Source organism: Grammomys surdaster, unplaced genomic scaffold (assembly GCF_004785775.1).
Source record: "Grammomys surdaster isolate TR1022 unplaced genomic scaffold, NIH_TR_1.0 255, whole genome shotgun sequence".
NCBI classification, from domain to species: Eukaryota; Metazoa; Chordata; class Mammalia; order Rodentia; family Muridae; genus Grammomys; species Grammomys surdaster.
In genome coordinates, this window is record NW_021604696.1 from 8,062,045 (window position 1) to 8,086,860 (window position 24,816).

The 24,816-nt window shown below is 40.4% G+C and overlaps 2 protein-coding genes across 6 annotated transcripts in view; one reads left to right on the forward strand and one right to left on the reverse strand.

Moving 5' to 3' along the window:
- Window positions 1-24,608, forward strand: part of Eif5b (eukaryotic translation initiation factor 5B) — a 58,416-nt gene extending 33,808 nt beyond the window's left edge. Inside the window, exons 7-24 of the mRNA XM_028775402.1 lie at window positions 1,847-1,945; window positions 2,621-2,710; window positions 3,507-3,581; window positions 5,625-5,905; window positions 6,942-7,049; window positions 7,294-7,404; window positions 10,209-10,276; window positions 11,322-11,463; window positions 15,961-16,092; window positions 16,620-16,802; window positions 16,910-17,071; window positions 17,959-18,090; window positions 19,659-19,790; window positions 19,872-19,948; window positions 20,037-20,201; window positions 21,196-21,334; window positions 22,061-22,222; window positions 22,538-24,608. Coding sequence (XP_028631235.1) covers window positions 1,847-1,945; window positions 2,621-2,710; window positions 3,507-3,581; window positions 5,625-5,905; window positions 6,942-7,049; window positions 7,294-7,404; window positions 10,209-10,276; window positions 11,322-11,463; window positions 15,961-16,092; window positions 16,620-16,802; window positions 16,910-17,071; window positions 17,959-18,090; window positions 19,659-19,790; window positions 19,872-19,948; window positions 20,037-20,201; window positions 21,196-21,334; window positions 22,061-22,222; window positions 22,538-22,645 — 2,366 coding nt within the window. The 3' untranslated portion in view covers window positions 22,646-24,608. The remainder of the gene's footprint in view (window positions 1-1,846; window positions 1,946-2,620; window positions 2,711-3,506; window positions 3,582-5,624; window positions 5,906-6,941; window positions 7,050-7,293; window positions 7,405-10,208; window positions 10,277-11,321; window positions 11,464-15,960; window positions 16,093-16,619; window positions 16,803-16,909; window positions 17,072-17,958; window positions 18,091-19,658; window positions 19,791-19,871; window positions 19,949-20,036; window positions 20,202-21,195; window positions 21,335-22,060; window positions 22,223-22,537) is intronic.
- Rev1 (REV1 DNA directed polymerase) overlaps window positions 23,795-24,816 on the reverse strand; it is a 72,981-nt gene continuing 71,959 nt past the window's right edge. For 4 of the 5 annotated variants that reach the window (XM_028775397.1, XM_028775400.1, XM_028775399.1 and 1 more), the window contains 2 exons: window positions 24,598-24,700; window positions 23,795-24,206 (listed from right to left, as the gene is read on the reverse strand). In XM_028775397.1, the coding sequence (XP_028631230.1) occupies window positions 24,095-24,206; window positions 24,598-24,700 (215 nt within the window). In that variant the 3' untranslated portion in view covers window positions 23,795-24,094. Of the gene's footprint in view, window positions 24,207-24,597; window positions 24,742-24,816 lie in introns of those variants that run through there. The other variant, XM_028775398.1, reaches the window with a different exon arrangement.

Sequence of the window (24,816 nt, forward strand, 5' to 3'; positions counted from 1 at the left end):
GTATGTATGTATGTATGTATGTATGTATGTATGTATGTATGTATGTATGTGCATGTGTAGTTCCTGATGTCCACAGAGGTCAGGAGAAGGCATCAGGTCCTTTGGAACTAGAGTTATGGATGGTTATGAGCCTCCACATGGTCCTGTGAACCAGAACGCAGTCCTCCGCCAAGAACAGCAAGTGCTCATAACCACTGAGCTTGTCTCTAGCACTCCCAAGAATGCTTTTGAAAAAGAGTAATTTGGAAGTCTCAAAGTACCTGATAACAAGATTTACTCTAAATAAAAATTTAAAACGACTGCTAAAGCCCCAAGGATCAGTGTAGTGTTACATTGACCTGTGGGTGGACAAGTAGTTTTGCAGAGCAGCACCTGTCCATAACAAAGGGACTTTATTTTCCTTTGTAGAGGGAAATTCAGTGATGCAATCTATGTAGATTTTTTAAACAAATGTTAAACAATTGAATGTCCTTATGCAGAAACTTGTCTTTATCCTCACTTTCTATCTAAATATTAATTCAAAATGGATTTTAGTTTTGAATATTATATGTCAAAACTTTTAGAGAAAAATAGGAGAAAATGTGTTAGGCAAAGAGTTTCTAAGAGTATAATTAAGGGCCTGGCAAGATGGCCCAGTGAGCATAGGAACTTGCCTCCAAACCTGATGACCTGAGTTCAGCCCCTTGAAACCTACATGGTAGGAGAGAACTGACTTTGACAAGTTGTCTTTTGACCTTCACATGTGTCCTGTGACATTGTGGATGCCCAAATACACATAGATGTAATATAAATGGAAGCTATAAAAGGAAGGAGAATTTACAGACACCTTCCTATTTCATATCTTATAAAGACTATCAGAGGTCTATAAAAACCTCTTATTCAGCAATTGGAAACCTAGTAAATAACACCTCCATATAAAAGCCACTTTAGCATATGAATGGCCACTTTAGCAGGTTTGTAAACTTAAAAAGAATGCTAAGTTAGAAAGTCCACTTTAATGAACAACAGACAGTTTTGAACAAAATTAAACACATTCAATTTCTGTGTCATTCAAGAGATAACTCATGAAGAAGCCTGTGTGAAAATGTTCACATCTGCTTTCCTCATAATTACTATAGACTAAAATTGGTCAGAAGCTCTTCAACTATTAAATGTATATATAATACAGTAAGTCAGCAGTTACAGATGAAATGCTGGGCCAGGTTTGGTGGCAGTCCCTTGTTAACCTCAGCACTCTTGAGCAGAGGTGATAGATCTTTGTGAGTTCAGGGCTAGCCTAGGCTACACAATATGACCCTGTCTAACATAAAACAAGCACAGATGGCTCCCATATCCATCCTGATGGCAAAAGACCAACTGACAATGGCACTTGTTTGACATCTTTAGGAAAGCTGAGCAGTGTGGTTAGAGAGCTTAGACTAAGGAGGTTTGGCCGCTTGAGACAGTGCATGGCCAGAGCTGCCCTGCTGCTTCACTGCCATGCTGTTTGCACGGCCCATAAGCTCCTTAGCTCTCAGTGTGTTTACACTGAATGTACAGGCACCCTGGGAGGAAGCCATAGGTTTCACTCTGAATATCCTTTTGTTTTTTAGGATGTGTATTTTTGACTCAAATGTTGTCTTTTAAACTACTGTTTTGTAAATGTTGAGATGGAACAGAGTCTCACCATGTAGGGCACGTTGATCTAGAACCTCAATAAGGTCGTCTTCCTGCCTCACCTCTCAAAGTGCTGGGATCATAAATATGAGCTACTATGCCTCATTTTAAATTCCCTCTCTCCAGTATCAAGTAAACAGTATAACACTAGAAACCTTAAATTTTCTCTGTTTTTTCCGCCACTGCTTAGGTGTTGAAGTGCCATCAAAAGACTCGTTGCCAAAGAAAAGGCCAGTTTATGAAGATAAAAAGAAGAAAAAAACACCACAGCAGCCAGAGAGTAAAGAAGGTTTGTGTATAAAGTAGCCTTACCCTTAGGAGGGGTTACATGTGCCTTTCCTTACACAAAGCATCTGTGCAAGGCAAGCATGCATGTATGTAGGATGTTGGGGACAGTCCAGGGCCCTGTGGAGCCAAAGGTGCTCTAGTATTTGGTTTCTTCTCCAGTCCCCAGAACCACATTTTCCTATCCGCTGTTTCTTACCTTTTTAGTCATTCTCTTGTGATTAAAATGAGAGACAACAGAAAAAGTACTTTAGGTTTAGAGAAGAGAGCTCAGTAACTAAAAGAGTGCTTGTTGCTCAGTCACGAGGACCAGAATTAGGATCCTAGCACCCAGGTAACAAGCTGGGCATCCCACAAATGCCTGTGACACATCTCCCAGGGACCTAGTGCCTTTTCTAGCCTACACACAGGTGTGCATGCATAGTCACACAATAGGATAAATCTTCAAAAATACTTCAGATTGAAATATCTGCATTTTATTCCATGAATAGGTACTGTTACGTCTAAAGAACAAAATATAAATTATTTTTTTCTGGCCCTGTGATTTTTGTATTGAGCAGAAAGTGATTTTCTATATAAGTGGTATCAAATGTATCAAGGATTCTTATGCTGAATAGGATATTTGAAGAGAAATTACAGACTGCAAAATGTGGCTAATATACTTTGTGTTCCTATTTAGTATCTGAAACTTCAGAAATAAGTGCTCCTGTGGAAGTTGTGGACCAAGGAGGACCGGAAAAGGAGGACACACCGCCTTCTGTTGAGCCAGGCCAGTACCATCAGGTTTTCAGTAATTCTCGTTAGATCATGTTCACCACTCAGAAGTAGTTTGGAGCCAGATGAGTTACAGGCTTGATTGGGTCTCTTCCATTCTTCTTTTTAGCCCAGACATCCAAGTGATCCTTGAATCTGCCTTTTTCTTTTTTAGTAGTGTCAGTAAAATGTCTGTAAGAGACACTGAAGGGTTTCCGAATTTCTTTGTTCTTATTTATGGGTCAAAAATCTTATGGTCTGAAAGCAAATTGGAAACATCTTTAGTTAGAACATTTTTAAGAACCATAAAACATATTTTGAAACCTTAAGAGGTTTCCTCCCACTCACTAAATGTGTTCAGCTTACACATTATGTGTATGCACCTGTACATATGTACACACCGCCTATAAGGATTGGCAAAAATTTTTGGCTTTTCTTTTTTATCTAAACATTGTTCTAAAAGATAAGTCTGATAAGAGTTAAAATAAAACCCCGTGTGTCGTGTGTGAGTTGAAAGTTTTAAAGAACTGAGTCTGTTCCTTTTAAAAACCTAAATATTTGGTTGTTGAGGTTTTTAATTTAGTTTATTCAAATATAAGATCTGGTTTTAAATTAATATGGCATATTGAAACCAGATTAGAACAGTGAAAGGTTAAGTTGTTGTAATGTACAGCTTGCAAGGTGCATAGAAAGATAGTTCCCAAGAAAGCAGTCACATAGTTTTTCATAACTGGATCATGTCTTTTTGTATGTCCAAGCATAATCTCACACTTAGTGCTCTCCATGTCTTACATAGCACCTTGTACTTACAGAGGAAGAAGACGACACTGAAGATGCTGGCTTAGATGACTGGGAAGCTATGGCCAGTGATGAGGAGAGAGAAAAAGGTAACTCACGAGTACACCAGTGCATCCACTGCTCACACACGTGTTCCTGAATTACACATGAATGCGTACACCCACTGACCGTGCACATGTCTGTTCCTGAAGCCTGAATATGTTTTAGAAGGTCTCCTTCGAGGTGACAGCTACCTAGAATGCAGACAGTATGGCATGCCTAACTTGTCGTTAAAGCTCACCTACACAAAGCCTAGCACAAAGCAAAGAATGGCATACTTTCTGTTCACAGTGAATAAGATGTAAACTTTTGGTTTTTATGACTTAAACCCCTTTCTTTGAATGTAATTTCTTACTGTTTTCTTTCATATGCTTTTGAGAATGTTTGCTTTTTTGATTTTTGAGGTCCCTCCTCTTTCTTTTTTTTTTTTAACTAAAATTTTTAGTTAACCATGGCTTTCTTCAAATTCTGTAAGTTTTGATGTGAATGTGATCTAGTTTCTCATTTTATATACTTTGTCTAGTGAGTTTTACTCACTATACTATGGAATATTTTTTTTTCCTTCTATATGTTTTGCTTAGTTTTTTTTATCCTACAAAATCTGATGACCAGGGAATACCCATGGTTCATATTCCCCCACTTCCCCTTCTTCCCTTCCACCCACCCCCCACCCCCACCCCTACACCCATTTGTGTGTATCTGTGTGTGCTAGGCTTTGCATTAACTAGGCAGGAGTTTTACTGACACTGAGTTCTTTCTTTCTTAGAGGGTCTTTGATTCTCTCCATAGAAATACATTGGCTATTGCCTTACAAGTCAGTTCATGTTCAGATATTTTGTTTTCAATGTGATAGAAGCTGTTTAGTCTGTAGAAGTTTATTGTCTTGGTTTTTGTATTGAGACCACTAATTCTTGATTATTTTGTTCAGCCCCCTTGTTTCTCTAACCCTCTCCTCCACACAGCTTTTGAATGAGGTCTCATTAAGCTCAGGCTGTCCTAGACCTTGCTGCAGCCAAGGTCTTTCTGCCTCTACTTCTCAAGGCATAGAATTCTCATTTTATTTTTTTAGACAGGACAACTACCTAGTCTTGTCCTCAAGTATGTGATCCTATCTTAGCCTCTTAATGCTGGGGTGGTAGGAGTGTGTGCCCTGACTGGTCTAACTTTGTTCAAGTCATGTTTTTAGAGATTTTTAACTCGCACCTTTCAGCTAACAGTGTCCAGGGCCACCTTCTCTCCCGACAGCTTGAAGAGCACTTGAACGTTTATCCAACTCCCAACTTGCATATCATTCCTTTTTTTTTTTCTTTTCAAATTCTGTTTTTAACTTCCATTGTTTGTCCTTCCTCTTTATATATAGTAAAATATCCTCTGGATAGAAGAAAATTTTAACATCTTTTGCTTCATTTTTCTTACTGCTTCTTCAAGCTTTAAATTTTTTTTCTTTTAATAGAAGGTCTCAAGTATCTTTGGTTTGTTTTCAATCAGAAAATTGAGGCCTTGTGTCAAAAGAGAAAAGAAAAGTCAGTATTATTGTTTTTGGAGAATTTCAGATTCAGGGATTTTTAAATGAAGGGTAATCTGTCTGTACAATAGCATCTGAATGACAATACATGTGCTCATTTCATTTGAGATGATGAGCCAGTGGGCAGTGTGTTTGTTATTTACTGTTTGTTCTAGGGCATATCATTTTAGGAGTTTATCCCCCCAGTGACAGTACTAGAGACCAGTATCTACCCATTCATCCCTCCTCCTCCCTCCCAGACTCAGCCTTGTCAGGTCTGCACTCCAAATGTCTGGCTGCTTCCAGAACCATCACAGCACTGGGAGGGAAAGCAGCCTCTGTGCTGTGGTGAGCCAGCCGTTGGTGCTGTCGGCTGCCAGGATCCTGGCATGTTATTGCCTCAGTTCTCACTGCTGGGTGGTAGTCCTCACTGACTACAGATGAATACTTGGTACTTATGATGAACAAAGTGTAGGGCAACTGCTGGAGTCAGTGTATTCACTGTTACTTCACTTTATAGTCTCTGTTCTTTTGGAATAAATCTATGATGTTAACTTTTAGTTTAAAATCAATTTGTTTTTCCTCAAAGAAGGAAATATGATTCACATAGAAGTAGAAGAAAACCCTGAGGAAGAGGAGGAGGAAGAAGAAGAGGAAGAGGAGGAAGAGAGTGACGATGAGGAAGAGGAAGGGGACAGTGAGGGCAGCGATGGGGACGAGGAGGACTACAAGCTGTCGGACGAGAAGGACTCGGGGAAAGCCGGAGACACGAAGCCCAGCAAAGATGCTAGCTCCGACTCTGAGTACGACTCCGATGACGATCGAACTAAAGAAGAGCGGGCCTACGACAAAGCGAAACGGAGAATTGAGGTGTCTGCCTGCTGCTGTCCTCGCTCCCTCCCGTCCTCGTCCTCAGCCCTCTGTGCTCCTTAGGTTGTGTGGCTAAAGGTTTCTCCAGTGTGTGCTTTAAGCAGATAGTGACATGACTGGGATCTCTCCAGTCTTTGTGACGCTGGACCAAGCTATGTTCTTTGACACTGTTCTAAACTGGGAGCTTCCCTTTTCCCTTAGACAGGATGGGGCCTGCTTCATCAGAGTGTTTTCATTGACTCCAGAATCCTGTTGGGAGGTAGCTCAGCGATCTGTGGCGTGCTGGGCCTTGCTCTCAAGGGGCAGATGATTGCCTTGCATGTCGAGCTGGTCCATGTAAGACCTGATCTCTGCTTTTGAAATCCGGAGTGCTAATGAAGCTTCTTTGCTTATTTTTTTTCTTTTTGTCTAGTTTTTATGTTTTCATTCCTTTGAAGACAGGGTCTGGTAGCCCAGGCCAGCTTTGACTCCATTCTACATCTGTCTCCTCAGTGCTAGGGTTGCAAGCATCACAAGCCATTGCATGCCGTCACATACAGGTGAAGCTTCTTTGTAAAGAAGTGAAGTGCCTGCTTAGCTGTTTGCACTTTTCCGGTTTACTACCGTCAGCTTCAAGAGAGTTGTCGAAATTCTGTCAGTTAACTGTAAGATAATACTTTAAAGTGGAGTGTAAGGAGATTGACTGTAGACAGAGGGCTCGCTTCAAAAGTAGGATCGAATTCCATTCCCATCCCTCGGGGAAAATCTGGGCATAGCGACACATACCTGTAGCTCAGTGCTCAGTGGTAGAGCTCATTGCTCAGGCAGCCAAGCACTAGTGAAGTGGAGGCAGAGGGATCAGAAATTCAAGGTCACCTTCACTACATAGTTTGTCTTTAGTCTGGGCTCAGTGAGATCCTGTCTCTCAAAAAAAGACAAATACAATAAAAGCAGTTTTGTGTGGTCAGCTAACCAAGTTTGGGACATAAGCTAAGAAAATGGAAAGGACTTACAGGAGGATTTAAAGCAGTATTTAATCTGTGATTCCTCCTTTTAGAAACGACGACTTGAACATGGTAAAAATGTAAATACAGAAAAGCTAAGAGCCCCTATCATCTGTGTGCTTGGACATGTAGACACAGGGAAGACAAAAATTCTAGATAAGGTAAGAAAATATGTGCATTGATATTCTGAACAGGAAGTAGTGCCTCTGCACACCTGTGCTGTCCAGCAGCCTGGCAGGGCCGTCAGCAGTTCCGTAACTGAATAAAGGGGACGAGGGAGGTGGAGGGGGCCCAAGTGTCTGCTCTGAGAGCTTTAGTCTGGGGTCACTAATACAGCTGCTCTGCCTTCAGAGAATGACTTCTTCCTTGCCAAAATAGCAGTCTCATTTTGCTGTCTTTCTGTAGCTCCGTCACACACATGTACAGGATGGCGAAGCAGGTGGTATTACACAGCAGATTGGAGCCACAAATGTTCCTCTTGAAGCTATTAATGAACAAACTAAGATGATTAAAAATGTGAGTTACCTTATATGTCATTTGTTTTGTTGACGTAAGAAACACCTCTCACCTCAAAAGGCAATTATTAGTGAGCATGTCCCAAGAACACAGATTCAGGTTACCCTGAATTTCTGGTTCCAACATGGTAGCAATTTTATGAAGTTTTTATAGTAATAGAACAAAGTCATAAATCAATATGCTTTTCAAATGTTGGTAGAAATACCATGTATGAGAAACTCTTCCAATAAGTCACAGGCTACTGATGACATTCATAGCTTTGGGTACATTCCCAAAGGATTCACTTCATAGTCATAAGGATGTTGGAGACCCTCTCTTTATCACTCTGAAATAACTTGGTGCTGACCAGCTCAACCTTGTCTGTCCTCTCCCCCCCCCCCCCCCCCCCGGTGTCTCTGCTTCTCAAGGCCCTGTTGTTGTGAATTTGTGTTGTTGTTTTCTTCTGTGTTTTACTACCCTTAGCCCTTCATGTTTAAAAGCTGATCTCTACACATATGTGCAAGGGCTCAGGTTTGGGGCTCAAGGGGCTTCTGAGGCAGATGTTTTTGTGTAAGAGACTATTAGAAGAGAATACCCTGTCTGCTAAAGTAAGGTTGCTCAGGCAGGGGTGCTTTCCTACCATGTACAAGGATCTGGTTTTGGTGTCTGGGGCAGGAAGATTACTGCATATTCAGGTCCAGTTTGAGATTCCTAATTCCAGACAAGCATGAGCTGTGCAGGAAAACTTCTTGATTAACCAAATTAAATAAATATGCTGACTGACTATTTTGTTTACTTATTTGAATGTACCCAAATTTTTAATGTTAACTATAATGAAGTAAGTATAAAGCTTACTGGAACTCAGTGGTCCACAAATACTGTGTGACCTTGTTAGGAAGTAGAGCCTTGTTAGTCACCTGAGCCTTAGGTCACTTCTTTTGTTCTTTTTATTTTATGTTTTATGTTTTTTGTTTTTACTTGAGTGTGACTTAGTTGCCTTTTGTCTTGCATATTTATGAGTTTGATCATAATACATCTGGCTGGCCATTTTGTATCTTGGTGTTGGTGTCTCTGACCAGTTTTCCAGTTACTTAATATTCTGTTGTTTTTGCAATATATTGTTTTGAATCTTTATTTTATGGATTTTGTGTATTTCCCTATAGTCCAGGCAGTCCTGAGCCTGCCATCCAGTTGTTGTGTAGACATAAAGCACCAGGCCTCACTTAACTGTATTTGTGTGTGAGCTGTGTATTTATGTCTCCGGAGTGCTGGGATGACGTCCGAATGCCAGCACACCAGGTTTAGGGCATTAGACTCAGGTCCTCGTGTTTGCACAAGTTATAGCTCTGTACTAAGTTAGATAGCCCCAGCCCTGATTCACTGCATTTTAAATTCATATTTCCTTTTAGAAGTTAAAAAACAATTTTGTAAGTGGTATGTTTTATGTTTACTCGGTTTTTGTACCATGTCTGTGCATGTACCTGCAGAGACCAGAAGTGGTTGGGTCACTTGGAGCTATAGTTCCAGGTGGGGTCATGAGCCACCCAGTCCGGGTGCTGGGGCCCAGACCTGATGCTCTAGAAGAGCAGCCAGTCTTCTTGATTATGAGCCATCTTTCTGGCCACCTTAAGTCTCTTACTCACTGATGGGTCCTAACACGGACCTCTTCTGGTTTGGGTACATAAAGGTCAGACTTACCATTAGGCCTCCCTCTAATGGTAACTGTAGCACTCTGTACAGCTAGTATGGTGTCTGTGATTTACTCTTCATATTCAAGGCACTGAAGTGTAGACAATACAATTCCCAGTACATGTTCATTTAAGACAAAAATAGAGTTGAACTCTCATACATTTCAATCACTGTGACATAGAGGAAGAGTGGGAAAATGCACAGTCATAAAAAGACATGTAATACATGCGTGCTCCATGGCTGTCCATGCCTGAACTCACCACCCATACTGCAGAGTGAATGAGTGAGTGGTGAATGAAGGAATTAATGAATGTATTTAAAGCAGGATGTGCATTTATTAACAGCTTTGATCTATTTGGTCAGTATTTATATTTTGAGGTAGTTTTGGTATTTTAGATTTATTTCAAATTGGGCCAGATATGTTTTTATTTATGGTGTGTCTGTATGTAGGTGTGCACATGCCATTGCAGGGACAACATGGGGGAAGGAGAGGAATCACTCTCCTTCCACTATGAGATTTGGTGACCCAACTCAGTAGTCGACAGGCTTGTGTTACAAATGCCACTGAACCATCCAGCCCCCAGATAAATTCTGTAGATATTAAGTCAAATTCTTTTTGTTACTGTTCTTGTATTTCAAGCCATGATTAGTCTGTGTAGCCCCTGTAGATTTATCTGCCTTTGCCCACTGAGTGCTGGGTTTAGGCATGCAGCGCGCCAAATCAGCTTTTATAGATAATGCTGATGACTGTTCTTCTCTGCCATTTGAATCAGATTTATTTAAACTACTTACAGACTTACATACAGCTTCAACAAAAGGTGATCTCCTGTGTATCTACATGTGTGTCGTTACCTGCGGGAGTCTAAGGGAGGGTGACTGGATCCTCTGAGCCACAGGGGGTTTTGAGCCGCTTGACGTGACTCCTAGAGTCAAACTTGGCTCCTCTGTGAGATGAGCGTGTACTGACCCATCTGAAACATTGTGCTGTTTGACTCTGTTTTAAGATTATTCCAATTAAAATTATTCCTTTGGAAAAGGGAAGCAATGATGTTATCAGTCTTGGGCAGGTTGTTTTGTAAGGAAGCTTTCATTGTTCTGACTGCTCTTAGATTCTGCATCTTCCTCTTCATTTCTAGTTTGACAGAGAGAATGTCCGGATCCCAGGGATGCTGATCATTGATACTCCTGGACACGAGTCTTTCAGGTAAGAACGAACATTTGTCATCAAAGACACTACTTACCTCAGTGAGCCAAAACACTGGGGTGTAGTCATTAACCCTGAATAGTTCCTTGGTATCTGGAGTATCAGAATTAATCTTTTGATCATCATTGTTTTTATAATGTTTCCTGTGCTTTCTTGGTTTCTATAGAAGATGTTTTATAATTGGAAAGAGCATCATTTCTGTGTAAGAAAGCTTCATAAATTCCTGTTCTAAATTCTGCAGTCTGTTACAAAGGGAATATTGTTTTCCCTTCACTACATTCTCATTCATTCATTCTCTCTCTCTCTCTCTCTCTCTCTCTCTCTCTCTCTCTCTCTCTCTCTCTCTCTCTCTCTCTCTCATCTCTCTCTCTTGTGTCTCTGCATTACCTTATCCCAGCAGGCTCAGTTTTTGTATCTGTTAGGTGTCGGGAAGTTAAGGGATAATGGGAGTCCTTACTACACAGCTGCCTGTGCGTGCCCCACATGTCCAGGGTGCTCCTGAGGTTCTGGGACAATGGAGGGAGATCACATTCACGCCAGCCAGACTCTCCCCTTGTTGCCGCCTTCGACAGCTTGTGTAATAACTGTTCACACAGCACTCACACTGCATTGGTGTTCCAGTTGAGTCTCCTTTCCTGCCCTGTCTGTCAGTAGACTGTTTTACATTTCCATGCACTTTCCAGTTAAACATCCTAAAGTCTGAAAATCAATATCTGTTCTTAGAAGGGTTTGGATTTGGATTTTTGGGTCAGAGATGGCAGTTCTTTGTATCCATCCTAGAGGTGATGATGTGAGCGTGTGAGAGGATTGTGTGATCTGTATTGCAAATGCTGTGCTGTTTTGTGTGAGACCGTATCGATCACTGTGATTTTGGTGTCTGTGTGTTGCTCATGACCAGTCAATCCCTGCAGAACCAGAGAGACTGCACTTGTTTTTCTTCTGTCTCTTTAGGCTTTACAAAGAAATTAAACATTTAAATTTAGGAAAAATACTGAAAAGACTTCCACTTCCACTGGGTTTTGTTTGTTTGTTTTTCCTTTGACAGTAACCTGAGGAACAGAGGAAGCTCTCTCTGTGACATTGCCATTTTAGTTGTTGACATTATGCACGGTCTAGAGCCCCAGACAATTGAATCAATCAACATTCTCAAGTCTAAAAAATGTCCCTTCATCGTTGCACTTAATAAGGTAAGCACTTATCTGAAAATACTTTTTTTTTCTAAGATTTGTCTCATTTCTTATCAAAGCATGTGTCCTTGTGTGAATTTGTATGCTGGTCTCCAAGAGGTCTGGAATACAGTGACTCCTGTAGTACTTGTGAGCGGCCGCATGGTTGCTGGGAACAGAACTTGGCTCCTCTTGCAAGACAGTGTGAGCTTTTTATCACCATTTATCACCGTTTCTTTCTCCTATGTTAGACTAGGAAGACTTAAAAGAACATTTCATTATACATACATACATAGATACATACATAGATACATACACACATATATACACATATAAATATATGTATAATATATGCATATAGTATACATATATATGCATGTATATATACACATATATAATATGTATATATTTATTTATTTATATATATATATATATAAACATATATGTATGTGTGTGTGTATATATATATATATATATACACAAACATATATGTATGTGTGTGTATATATATATATGCCCACTAATTTTTAAGCCTAGATGCCCATTAGTAGACTAGTGAATAAAGAAACTATGCCCTCTGTGCACAGTGGAACATTCATTCTTAAGGAAGGGTGGACTGGGGATGTGACTGATGGTAGAATGCTTGTGTAACATACGTGAGGTTGAGTTTAGTCAGTTTTGAGGACAGCCAGTCCACCAGTCATCTGAAGAGTGAAAAGTTGTCACTTTTGGGAAATGGATGAAGCCGAGCACCATGTTAGGAATCCAGATTCATAGAGGTGCTACTTTTTCCTCTCATATATTATTTTTTTAATGTCTAAAAAGCAAAAATAGAAGGAGGAACTATTTAGGAAGAAGAAGAGATTCAAGAGAGGAGAGACAAGAAGGATATACGGAAGGTGAACTTGTTTAATTATATACATGTATGAAAATAAAGTGCTCATTATTATACAGTTAATATCTGCTAAGTTTTAAACTAGAAATAGATAGACATTTAGTGTAACATGAAGGAAACTGCTTGAGAATAGTTGTACTTAACTGATCTTTGTCAGCTCCATACAGCGGTAGACTTTCACTCTCCAGAATGCAGTCCATCTTTCGTTCTCCATCCTTGAGGGACCCAGTTGTCCCTTTAAACCAGGCAGATGCTGACTTTAATATATTGTTACTTTGTGTCTGTACTAGTGTTGGTAGGACTGTGGTGTGTGCTCTTTTCTTGTGGGTTTGGTGTCCTGCTGTTACAGCCTTCTCTCTCTTTGCATGCTGTTAGATAAGCTGTAACACTTTTAACTTAGGATAATAAGATAATGTTCCATTATCTAGTAACACCACACTTGGATTAAGTTCCTGCTGTTGTGGATATGGATTCTAGTTTCAGTTACTTATTAGCAGTGTAGCTATAGACATTTGTACATAGTCATTTATTTTTGTTTGCTTTAAGTAAATAGTTAATTTAAGAATTGTTGCATCATACGTATGGATGAATGTTTAGATGTATGAAAAACAATTTTTTTTCCAAAGAGAATCATTTTGCATTTTTAACCGAATTGTTTTCTAGAGTTTCTGTATAACCTGGCCAGCATTATTTTGGGTCTGTTTTGGAGTTTTGCTTGTTTTGAGATATCATTTCACTATGGAGTCCAGATTAGACTTGAATGTGTACTTTTCCTGCCTCAACCTCTGTGTGTGCCATCATACCTGGACATCAGTTTGTAAATTTGTGTCTTTGAAAGAAACACCTTTTGTTGCATTGGGATTCCTTTCCATTTAAAAAAAATAACCCCCTCACAGCTTTGTCTATGTGTATATGAGTGCAGTTGTCACAGCAACCAAAAGAAGCGGTGGGCTGCTCGGTGCTAAGCCCCTGGCTGACCTTGAGCTGACTTTGATCCTCTTGCCTCTGCTTATAAGTGTCACAATGCCCAGGTTCCATTTTAAGCAATGCTTAGACATTCTTTTTTTAATTTAGGAAAAAAATATTTTAATCATCTTGTGTTTGTCCTTGATCTATTTATTAAGAGACTCGGGGTTGGGGTCGATTCCAGATACTTTTGAATTGCCTTGTGATCAAAGAAGTTATCTCTGACTGTTTCATAAGTCTCCTGGGACCAGCCTTGTGTGATGTTTCATGTGACAATCTGTGCTGACTTTGTTCAGCTTGGTGTTCTGTACTGTCACTTATTTCTTCTGTGTTCTTAGAAATGCCTGTGGCTCTGTGATAGACTGTTGCAGATGCTTCATTTTTCTCCTTGTGCAGTCGTACTTAGTATATTTTGAAGGTGTACACGACAGTTAAGATTATTGAGTCTTCCTGACACATTGCTTTCATGACTTTGCCCTCAGGTCTTCTGTAGCAGCGTGTGGCTACTTCCCTTCCCTAGGAGTGTAGGATGCATCCTTATTGCCTTCTGCCTTCTTGTTACGTTTAAGATGCCATCTTTGCAGGCAGTGTGTGTCTTCACGTGTCCAAAGCACTCATCTTTCAGTTTGAGCTAAAGCGTCTCACTGGTCAGCCTCCTTTGCCCATCGGCACATCGCCATGTTTGGTTTTGTTATCTCACGTGTGCTTGTTTGCCTCCCTCTGCTTTATAGCACTTGGCAGTTTCCCAGCATTACATCTCACTGTCAGCACTGGTGTGTGAGCTCTTCCTGGGTCTTTTGCCCCAAGGCTACGTTCCGAGTACAGTCTGTCTGCTTATTCATCCTCACTGTTCTTCATCCCTTTTGAGTTACAGTAGTTCCTGTCTCCTTTCCTTTTTGCTTTTGCTCCTTTTTTCCTTAATTATTCTAAACCCACAATTTATTAATTTCCTTTAAATGCTCAGTTTAAAGCAGTTTTTAAGATAGTAAACTAAGAGCTGGAGAGATGGCTCAGCTCTTTTGCATAGGAACCAAGTTCAGTTCCCAGCACCTGTGTTGGGCAGCTCATAGTACCCTGTAATTCCACCTCCAGGGGATCTCTACACTCCTCAGGCCCTTGGTTCATGTGCACACCCCCACACAGACAGAACAAGAAGAATAAATACTAAGACTGTGAAACAGCAGAATCCATCTTGGGCTGTCACACCCACATTTACCACTGGATCATTCCCATATCTTCTTCAGAATTTAGTTTCCTGTCAGTATCACTTTGGTTCAGATCACCCTTAAAAGTGTCTTTTAAGCTTTAAAAAGTATAACCTAAGGATAACAAAGTCCTGATACCTTTGTTTTTTAAAGAAAAAAAATATGTTACTTTAAAACCCTTTATTCTTGAAGATACTGAAGATATTTTCATGTGGTATGGAATTCTACTTTTTTTCCTTAAACATTTTCCTGTTTTTTTCTTTTGTTGCTTCCTGCTTCCGTCTTTTCCTTGCTCCTCTGCATATGTTTTTTATATTACTTACTTTTAAGACTTTCTCCTTTTTAGAATTTTATCAGTGTGATTATGTAATAGTGTACTTTTATCATATTTGAGTTGTATTGAATTTATTAGATTTATAGTCTTTAATCTTTATTGGTGATTGTTCAGATATTCTCTACTTAATGTCACAACTAAGCCAGTTGGTAAGCCAACTAAACTGGAGTGCCCCCCCCAGTCATTTTCCTATATGCTGTTTTGCTGCTTCTTAATGCTCAGTCTTCAAGATCACTTGTATCTTTCCACTTTTAAAAACCATGCTCATCTCATGGTTTTCCTTCAGTTCTACAAACAGGCCTTTTTCTTTTTGCCTTTTTACAAGGTTAGAACTCTGAGTGTATTTTCGGAAATTATTTTAAAGACCCAAGCAGTAATTTGATCCTGACAGTCATCTCGGATCTGTTCCTCTTTATTGGGATTTCACTTAGTGACAGACAAATTTTCTTTTTTACCTCATCAGTGTCACTGTCAGGTGACACTGTCATCATTTTTTTTTTATTAATTCCCTCTCTTATTCTCATACTCACAGGAAAGAGATGGATAAATAAGAATTAGTATCTTTTTTAAATTGATGCATAATTAGATAGGTTTACAGGGTTCAGTACATTGATCTCTGTTTGCCTGTAGCATTTCCTTCACCTGAAATATCCCACAGGTTGACAACTGAGGAAATACAGTCTCTTATTATTAACTAGTCAGACTTATTATTCCTAGATTGAGCAAGGAAACAGTTACTACGTAATCCTGACTGCGGCACTTGCTGTAATTAGTCCTTCCCTGTCTGCTGATTTACTAACTCACTTTGGAATTTTGAAAACAGTACATGTCCATGTTCACAGGATAATTCTAGGACCTTCTGTTTTGCAGAGAGCAGTTTTACATGAACTCACTGGAGGCTAAAATAGCATGCTACCTCAGCAATTTGTCATTGAGAGCTTCATTTGCACAGCCTCTAAAGGGGCCTTTTGTGTAATAAAATGTCTGAATACTTTACAGTGTGTGTGTGCATGTGTGCATGTGTGTGAAACAGAGACAGAGAGAAACAAATTAGGAAATTTCTGGAGCTTATACCCTTTAATGTAAATTTTTGAATGTTTCTGATCAATGTTTTCCAGATTGACAGGTTATATGATTGGAAGAAGAGTCCTGATTCTGATGTTGCTGTTACTTTAAAAAAGCAGAAGAAGAATACAAAGGATGAATTTGAGGAGCGTGCAAAGGCCATTATTGTAGAATTTGCACAGCAGGTAGGGAGAATTTCTTTCTGAAGGACCTAGCAGAATGATTCTTTTGTTACCTATGTAGTCAAGTCACCATTGTCATTAATATGGATCTGACCCCTCTCACCTGGGTACTTTTTCCACTCTTCTGTTTTTTGGTATTTTGTTTTTGATTTTGTTGTTCTAAGTTGGTGTTAAACTCCAGGGCTCCTGATCTTCCTTCCTCAGCCTTCTGTCTGACTAGGTAGTGGGTGCACAATTCTTATTCATTCTAATTCTAACAGCAGACACTGGTATTTGACAGCTCTCTCTCTCTGCAGCCTGAGCATTCTCATAAACTGAACTGACTTATGTACAGTTATTTCTTGATTGTGTTCATTCAGGAGTTTTTGTTTGTTTTAGTGGTGAGCATGAAAGGTAAGGATTTGGGTGTTCAGATACGCACTTAACTACTGATCAGCAGTAATTCAGTTCTCTGGGTGTATATGTGGAGTTTAAAAATGGTTAGGCATATGCCTTCTATTAACACTGCTCTGGGTTGCTCTTCCTTCTAGGGTTTGAATGCTGCTTTGTTTTATGAGAATAAAGATCCCCGCACTTTCGTGTCCTTGGTACCTACCTCTGCACACACTGGTGATGGGATGGGAAGTCTCATCTACCTTCTTGTGGAGTTAACTCAAACCATGTTGAGCAAGAGGCTTGCACACTGTGAAGAGCTGAGAGCACAAGTCATGGAGGTGATCATCAGGCTTCCTTCCCGCTCTGTACCCTTTGAGTAATGGACATACACTTCTTTTATAATTAGTGATATGCCATCATACATGTCGTGTTTGTTTGAAAACAGGTCAAAGCTCTCCCTGGAATGGGCACCACAATAGATGTCATACTGATCAATGGACGTTTGAAGGAAGGGGATACAATCATTGTCCCTGGAGTAGAAGGGCCCATTGTCACTCAGATTCGAGGCCTCCTTTTACCTCCTCCTATGAAGGAATTACGTGTGAAGGTAAGCCAAGATAGTGGGCGTGGACATGGGGGCTTCACAGTGCTTATATCTACAGATGCCATTCTGTCTTTCTCAGGGCTGCTTGGCTTTACACCCAGCACACATTTGTCCCGATCCTTGTGTTACTGAAGAAGTGGACATGGGTAGTAGTATTTGCCTATCAGGTTATTAGGACTTCCTAAGCCTTGGTGTTGCATGGGTAGTGATGAGTAACAGAATCTTCCTGTGGGCCTGTGGACATGGAGCTGTTCTTGGTGCTGCCCTGCACCTGGCCCTTCTGAACTGAAACACTTCAGATTTATACTCCACTATGTATCTTCGTTGTCCTGTCCATTCTTATGGGCTTGTAAAGTGTACACTGCCATGCTATGCTGTGGACTTCTTTCTGTACCTTGTACTAATATGGGCCTGTTTTCCCAGTGTGTGTAGGACACACACTGCTGCCCCAACAGGAGTTAGACTCCTCAGTCTATGTTACAGTTTTCAGTCTGACATCTGTGCCTGTTATGTGCCACCATCCCTTTCTGGACCTTCCGTCCCGGTAGGCATGGCTGACTAGAGTTCATTATTCACCTCTCAGTGTATCATAGTTGACTGCCATTGGCTCACTCACCTCTGTCAATATAGCTTTGTGTTTATTACCTGTTTATCCCCTCCCCTTTCATTGTCCCATTTTTTCCCACAAATTTTGTAGTTCTGAGTAGTTATCTGTTTTTACTTTTTATGTGTTGCAATGTCTTCTGACTTTTCTGTTATTTTGAGAAACAGAATATGTTGAAGGTATTGTTTCTTGTGCAGAGTTTGAGAACTCTTTCTCTTGGTCACAAAATACATCAGTGCTACCACTGTTGATAAATTCAATGGAATTTTTTTTTTTTTTTCTCTAGAACCAGTATGAAAAGCATAAAGAAGTGGAAGCAGCCCAGGGCGTGAAGATTCTTGGGAAAGACCTTGAGAAAACACTGGCTGGTTTACCTCTCCTAGTGGCCTACAAGGATGATGAAATCCCAGTTCTAAAAGTAAGTTCATTAATTTCTTTTTCTTCCACCACTGTGGAACCAGTGGATGAACCTGTTTCCCTCCCAGTAGCCTAGACTAACCTTAAATTCATCATCTTCCTGCTTTAGCCATACATCTTTTTGTTTTCTACACACACACACAAACACATACACACCCCTAAATAGAACCCCCTGAAAGCATTTAGTTGCTTGTGTATATGATCTCAGGGCTGCCCACTTTGTCCATGAAGAGTCTGATTCCCCTTCTCAGCAGTTGATTGTCTATGGGTAGGACCCTTGAGATTGCCCCTTCCTCATAATCAAGTCTATTCTATTGGGATTGTTCGGGTACTGTTTAGGCAGCCATACTGTTGAGGTATCATGGGTGTAACTTCCTGTCATTTATAGGAGGCAATCTCACAGCAGACTTCTTGTCCTGGCTCTTAGACTCTTTCCACCCCATTCCATGATGTTCCCAGAGTTTAGGTGGAGGCAGTGGTTAGACTGTAGATGTATCCATTGAGGCTGGAGTCCCCATGAATCATTGATCTCTGAATTATGAACATACCGTGCTTTTCTAATGGCCCATCAGCTATAAAGAGAAAATTTGATGTGAGGTGTTACCTGTGAACATAGGATGTGCTTTAGAATGCAGTTAGGAATTATATTGGCCTAAAATGAGCTCCTCTTGGTAGTTAGCTAGGTTTCTAGTACAGGGCATGAGCTCCCTACTGTTGAGTGGGCCTTAAGTCTACCTAGACAGCTTTGTTTACCACTACAATATGGATGTCACTACCATAAACTTTAGGGACATCTTATGCTGGTCATTGCGGTTCATAGATGTCACTGCTGGACAGGACTGTAGGTTGCTTCCAACCCTTGGCAGCTTGCATAGCAAGCACCCACACACAGGCATATACTTTTTTTTGGTATGTTTCAATTTTGCATTTTAAGTCTTCTTGTGCAACTCAGCCTAGCCTTAGACTTGTAGTGTTATCCACGCTGGTCTTAAACTTGGATTTTCTTGCTTTAACCTTCTATGTGCTAGTGGTATGCCACTGTTTTTATTTCAGATCTCAGTTTGGTACCAAAAAAGCATGTTTTCTGATGGGACGATCAGTTGGCCCATATCCAATGAAAAGCAGGCTTTACCCATAGCTTATTTGCTTGCTAAAGAGAAAATAAAACGGTTGCTTGCTGCCAAGCATACAGATCTGTAAGCCACCTTCAGTATTTAGGCAGAATCAGGTCATGAGAATATACTACCTCAGCCCTAAGGTAGAACAGGTCAGGCCTGAGTGTGGAGTGGATTTGTCTTCTGTGAGGTGATGAGTTAGGTAATTTCACATTTGAGGCTTGGAGCTGCCACACATCTGTTTGGTCCTCACGAAGGATGACATTCTTCCCAGTCATCTGCTCTTTTTACTGAGTGTTGCAGAAATTTAGCATATTTTCTCCTCACTTAAGGCAGAGAGATGAAGTGGGTTAGGATAGGGTAGGCCATGCCCTAATTGCATGCTTTCATGCATGGTGAAAGTTATTAGGGTAAAGATAAAGGTGTACTTTGTCACATTTGATTTCTTTTCAAGGATGAATTGATCCATGAGTTAAAGCAGACACTAAATGCTATCAAATTAGAAGAAAAAGGAGTTTATGTCCAGGCGTCTACACTGGGCTCTTTGGAAGCTCTTCTTGAATTTCTGAAAACATCAGAGGTGCCCGTAAGTAGCTGCCCAGCTTTCTAAGTATATGGTGGTCATGATGGGCTGTGCATGCGGGTAAACCTGGAAACTCTTTTACAGTATGCAGGAATAAACATTGGCCCAGTCCATAAAAAGGACGTTATGAAGGCTTCAGTGATGTTGGAACACGATCCCCAGTAAGTACTCTTTGCTTGTAATTGTTTTCAGGGTGTTCAGTGTGACTCACTACTTCACATTAAGTGATCTTTGATATTCCCATTTCAGGTATGCAGTAATTTTGGCCTTTGATGTAAGAATCGAGCGGGATGCACAAGAGATGGCTGATAGTTTGGGAGTTAGAATCTTTAGTGCAGAAATTATTTATCATTTATTTGATGCCTTTACAAAATACAGACAAGACTACAAGAAACAAAAACAAGAAGAATTTAAGTAAGTTAGTGTTTTTATTTGTTTTGATAAGAATGCAGACAACAAAAGTATATAACTCCCAGTTGCTGTGTTCTGAAGTGGTTTGTTTATGACCCAGTAGCTGTTGTCTGGAACAAACATTCCTGTGTGTTTATGTATGTGTATTCGTGTAATAAGAGGAGGGTGGTGGGAGAGAGATGCCAGGTCCTCTCTGGAGCCTTTTAGTTTCGAATTTTCAATTTGTCGGGTTTAGGTCACCTTTGTGTAAAGTAGCAAACATGCCAGAGGATTCTGTAGATCTTACAAGGTGGCTGTGTCGCTTCCTTTTCCCGGGCCTTCCAGGTCTCCTCTTGAGAGAGGCACCAGTAAGTGCGAGTAAAGCAGATGGGCTGTGATTAGGAAAGCCATCTCCTTTGGGCCTGTTACTGGGAATAATAGTTTGAAGCAGACTCAACAGTCAGTGTGTGGTGTGCATACACAGTACAGCACTTATGGCAACCAAGCCACACTGGCAAAGTATACTTCAGAGAACGTGGCAATTTTATAATAAAGTTGGAGAAGTACAGGAGTAACATCCTAAGCTGCAGGAAAGCTTGAGCTTTTATGGGTTTATTCCCTCTGCCCATCCCTGCCAAGTCATGGCATGATTACATTGGGGATTAGCTGTCTTGAGCTGTGCTTCCAGCATGTGAATGACAAGGACAGGAACTTGTGGTAGCTTTTTTGGAAAACACTAGGCGTATGAAGAAGAGGAATCTATAGAGATGGATGACTAGATGTCAGCAAGTTCTACCCATGTTCTAAACTCTAGGACATGGTTAGCAAAATATGTTACCTTTGGGGGCAAGGCATCGTCGTTTAGTTTGAGCATAACAGTGTTCCCTGACATAGCTTTGAACTGGGTTAGAGCTTTGTGGCATTCATCCAACAAACTTGCCACCCATCTAAATTTGCTTTCTGTTCATCAAGTTTGTGAGCTTGAGGTTTTGTTTTTTTGCTTTCTTTTTACTTTCAGGCACATAGCAGTATTTCCCTGCAAGATGAAAATCCTCCCTCAGTACATTTTCAATTCTCGAGATCCAATAGTAATAGGGGTCACTGTGGAGGCTGGTCAAGTGAAACAAGGAACACCTATGTGCGTTCCAAGCAAAAATGTAAGTTCCAGGCCAATATCAACTTAACTGTAGATGCTGTGTCTTCCTCTAGGTGGTATCACTTCAGTAATGTCTGTCTGCAGTCCTCACTCATGTGTTTGCTTATTCATTCCTGGGCAGATTTATGTTGTAATCTCAGGGGAGAAGTGAAGAGTCCAACTCAAATGTGTTAGGGACGTTATTCATTTGGATTTGTCTGTTTTCTCCTCTACAGACAGACTTAGTGAAAGGGAACCTTCAAGAGGGCTCCAACACTATGCAGGTCACCAAAACATTCTCAGTGACACTGACCCCTTTGGATTTACTTTGGAAATGGCAACAAACTTGTGTTCTCCTTCTACTCCTTAGTTTTCACAGAGCCAATGGCTACTGGTCATGTGCTACCTACTATTAAGACATGGCACGAAGAACTTCCAATTAGTATTTTCTGGCGGCACTTAAATCAGATGCCTCCTGTCCCCATCTTCCTGGCTTATCTGTGACTAGCTGCATGTTATGTATGTCCTATTCCAACCTGAGAGTCTACAGGAGAACCATAAAATGACACTGGGTCAACAGGTGTACCAGTCTTCAGAGAATTGTTTTTGGCTGCTGTCTCAGAGGTGTTGGGTAGATGGGGTGGTGTGGAGAAATTCTACTGTGGACACTGCAGGGTTGCAGTCTAAGTTCAGCTGTCATGGTAGGCCTATAGAAAACACGAGTCTGACAATGATCTTTCTCTTATAGTTTGTTGACATTGGGATAGTAACAAGCATTGAAATAAACCACAAGCAGGTGGATGTTGCAAAAAAAGGACAAGAGGTCTGTGTCAAAATAGAACCTATCCCTGGGGAATCTCCCAAAATGTTTGGGAGACATTTTGAGGCTACGGACATTCTTGTCAGCAAGGTAAGTATTTTATTAGTCAAAGTACCATATTTTCAGACTGAAAATTTCAGAAATCTTAAGTCTAGTCTAGTTCCCTTTATCCATCCAATTGCCTATTGCAGTAGCTCAGAGAACTGAAGTACGGCTTTGGGTGGCACTTCTGATAGAGAGCAGCAGTGCCTCTGACAATCCCAGGGACTCCAGAGTCAAAGCTCACAGATGTGGGGTTCTCCTTACAAAGGCTGTAAAGCACTACCTTTCTCTTAAGTGACATTTGGGACATTCATTGACACTGTGTATCTTTGGCTCACTCTGTTTGTGCCTTGGCTATTGCAGATCAGCCGGCAGTCCATCGATGCACTCAAAGACTGGTTCAGAGACGAAATGCAGAAGAGTGACTGGCAGCTTATTGTGGAGCTGAAGAAAGTATTTGAAATCATCTAATTTTCCCACATGGGACAGAATTTGGAGTAAATGTAATATTATGTTGTGATATTACCAACGGAACAGACATTTGGACGCTGATGGACTTAGGTGTATAAAATGTTTTCCATGAGAAACCAAGCAACTTACACTGGTTTGACAGTGGTCAGTTCCCCGCCCCACAGTCCAGCGTCCCTGCACTCACCCACCCTTCCTTTAAGACTTGGCTGCTGTTTTAAAGTTTGCCCTTCCTCAAATTTGGATTTTTATTACAAATCTAAATCTTTCAATTTTATACTGATTAAATCAGTCCTGCAGTATTTGATTAACCAAGCTTCTACAGATTTTGTGATTCTTGGGACTTTTTTGATGTAAGTTTATGGGTATTCTTCCATAGTTCCCCTTCTCCCACCCCTAGCATTCTTCTGCCACCTGCCCTTAGGGACTTTTCTAACTAGAAGATTTAGGGACTCTGCTAATTTCCTTCTGCTTTGTGTGCAACCATGGTGTAAAAGGATAGCTGGCTGCAATTACTGCTTGTACTAGTCACAAGAGCTCATTGTAACAAACTGCCAATAAAGAGGAGGCACAGCAAGGCCTCCATGCTAGCCAGGAATGTAGCTCACCCTCAGCACCTGCTAACACATAGGAGGGACATTTTTCATACATTCCATGGTTTTCTGTTCAAAAAGGGGGGGGCAGTAATTATCAGAGGTCACTGCTTCTGCATGACTAGACCTCAGTGATTTATTCACACACCTCTTGACTACACCGTGTAGTTATCCCTGAGGATCTACCAACATCCTTTGAAGAAACCTACTGTAGGAAAACTTGATGTTCAGAGTACTCACAGTATCCACTATAAATGAATATAAAGTGTTAAGACACAGTGTACACTAGAGAAGAGATATTATATATGATATATGCTTGAAAAACTTAGTTTAGCTGTTCAATTTTCACAACACCATCCCGAACTTAGGTAATAAACCCTAGGCCAGGATTTTATTAGTTTTCCTTGTTCACAAAACTAGTGAAATGCTGGCCCTGCACTATTGAGCAATTTCACAGCTTTTGCACATAGTCTGTAGCAGGCTTTAAGTAGAATAAACTGTTGCTAGTTCTTCCTATAGCTGAGTTTTTTTTAAGGATTCACAAGGAAAAAAGAACCTGTACAAAATATACATACAGTTCTTTATTAAACAACTGTAAACACTTCACTGTAAAAATCCATAAAACTTTATAAACAAACGTTTTGTAAATAGAATCTATGCTACAAGTAAAAGAATGAACACAATTATTTACATGCAATACTGACAAATTTGGCACTTTTTTGAAAAGAAATGTACAAAACACTTGCTTAAAAAGAAATGTAGAATTATGAAAACTCAGAGCATCACTATCATGCACTTTGCAAATACCTCACAAGCACTGCTGGCACAGCTAGCAGAGAGCACCAGGCTCTCCGGACAGTCAGGTAACTTTCAGTGTGCTTCCATAAGTCTGCTGTAAAACCACCTGAACATTGTCAAGAATAAAGTCAAACGCCATGTTCCATACGGACTCCACCGACTGCTGCATCAACCTGAAGGCAAGGAAGAGGCACCATTGAAGAGAGCTCCAACACACACGGTTGTTCTTCAGACCTAGCTTCATTCTTGTTTAAGTTTTGAACTGGACACAGTGTCTCACTCCTATAATCTCAGCCATTGAGTTTAGCCCACACAGTAAAACCAAGTCTTAAGATAATAAACCTTGTTTTGGATTAAAAAAAAAAATAGGCCTATGTAGGGCACTCAGCAGCATTTCATGTTCACTTGTGTACTGGACATAACCATGGGAGTGGTTATTTCTTACTACCCTGTCAACGTTATATGGTATTTAAGACCAGAACCTTAAGAAACTTAGGCCCTCCACTCAATTGACTGTTGGGACATGCTTTTTTTCTCTTTCAGTAAAAATATTTAATAAATTACCTTTTCATGTATTTTATAACAAGATCCAATTTTTCCAAATCTTTTTCCTCTATAAGGTCAGTGCAGTATTTCACAACTTGCAGAATGTCTTCTTCCATTGGATCTAGGAAGGAGGAAAACCTCAAGTGAGGACCCCAGTGATTTCTGGAGAAAGTCAGAAATCTGCAGTTAGTTATCCCCCTGACAGCTGTCAGAGCCCATCTTAGAGCTTAAAGATAG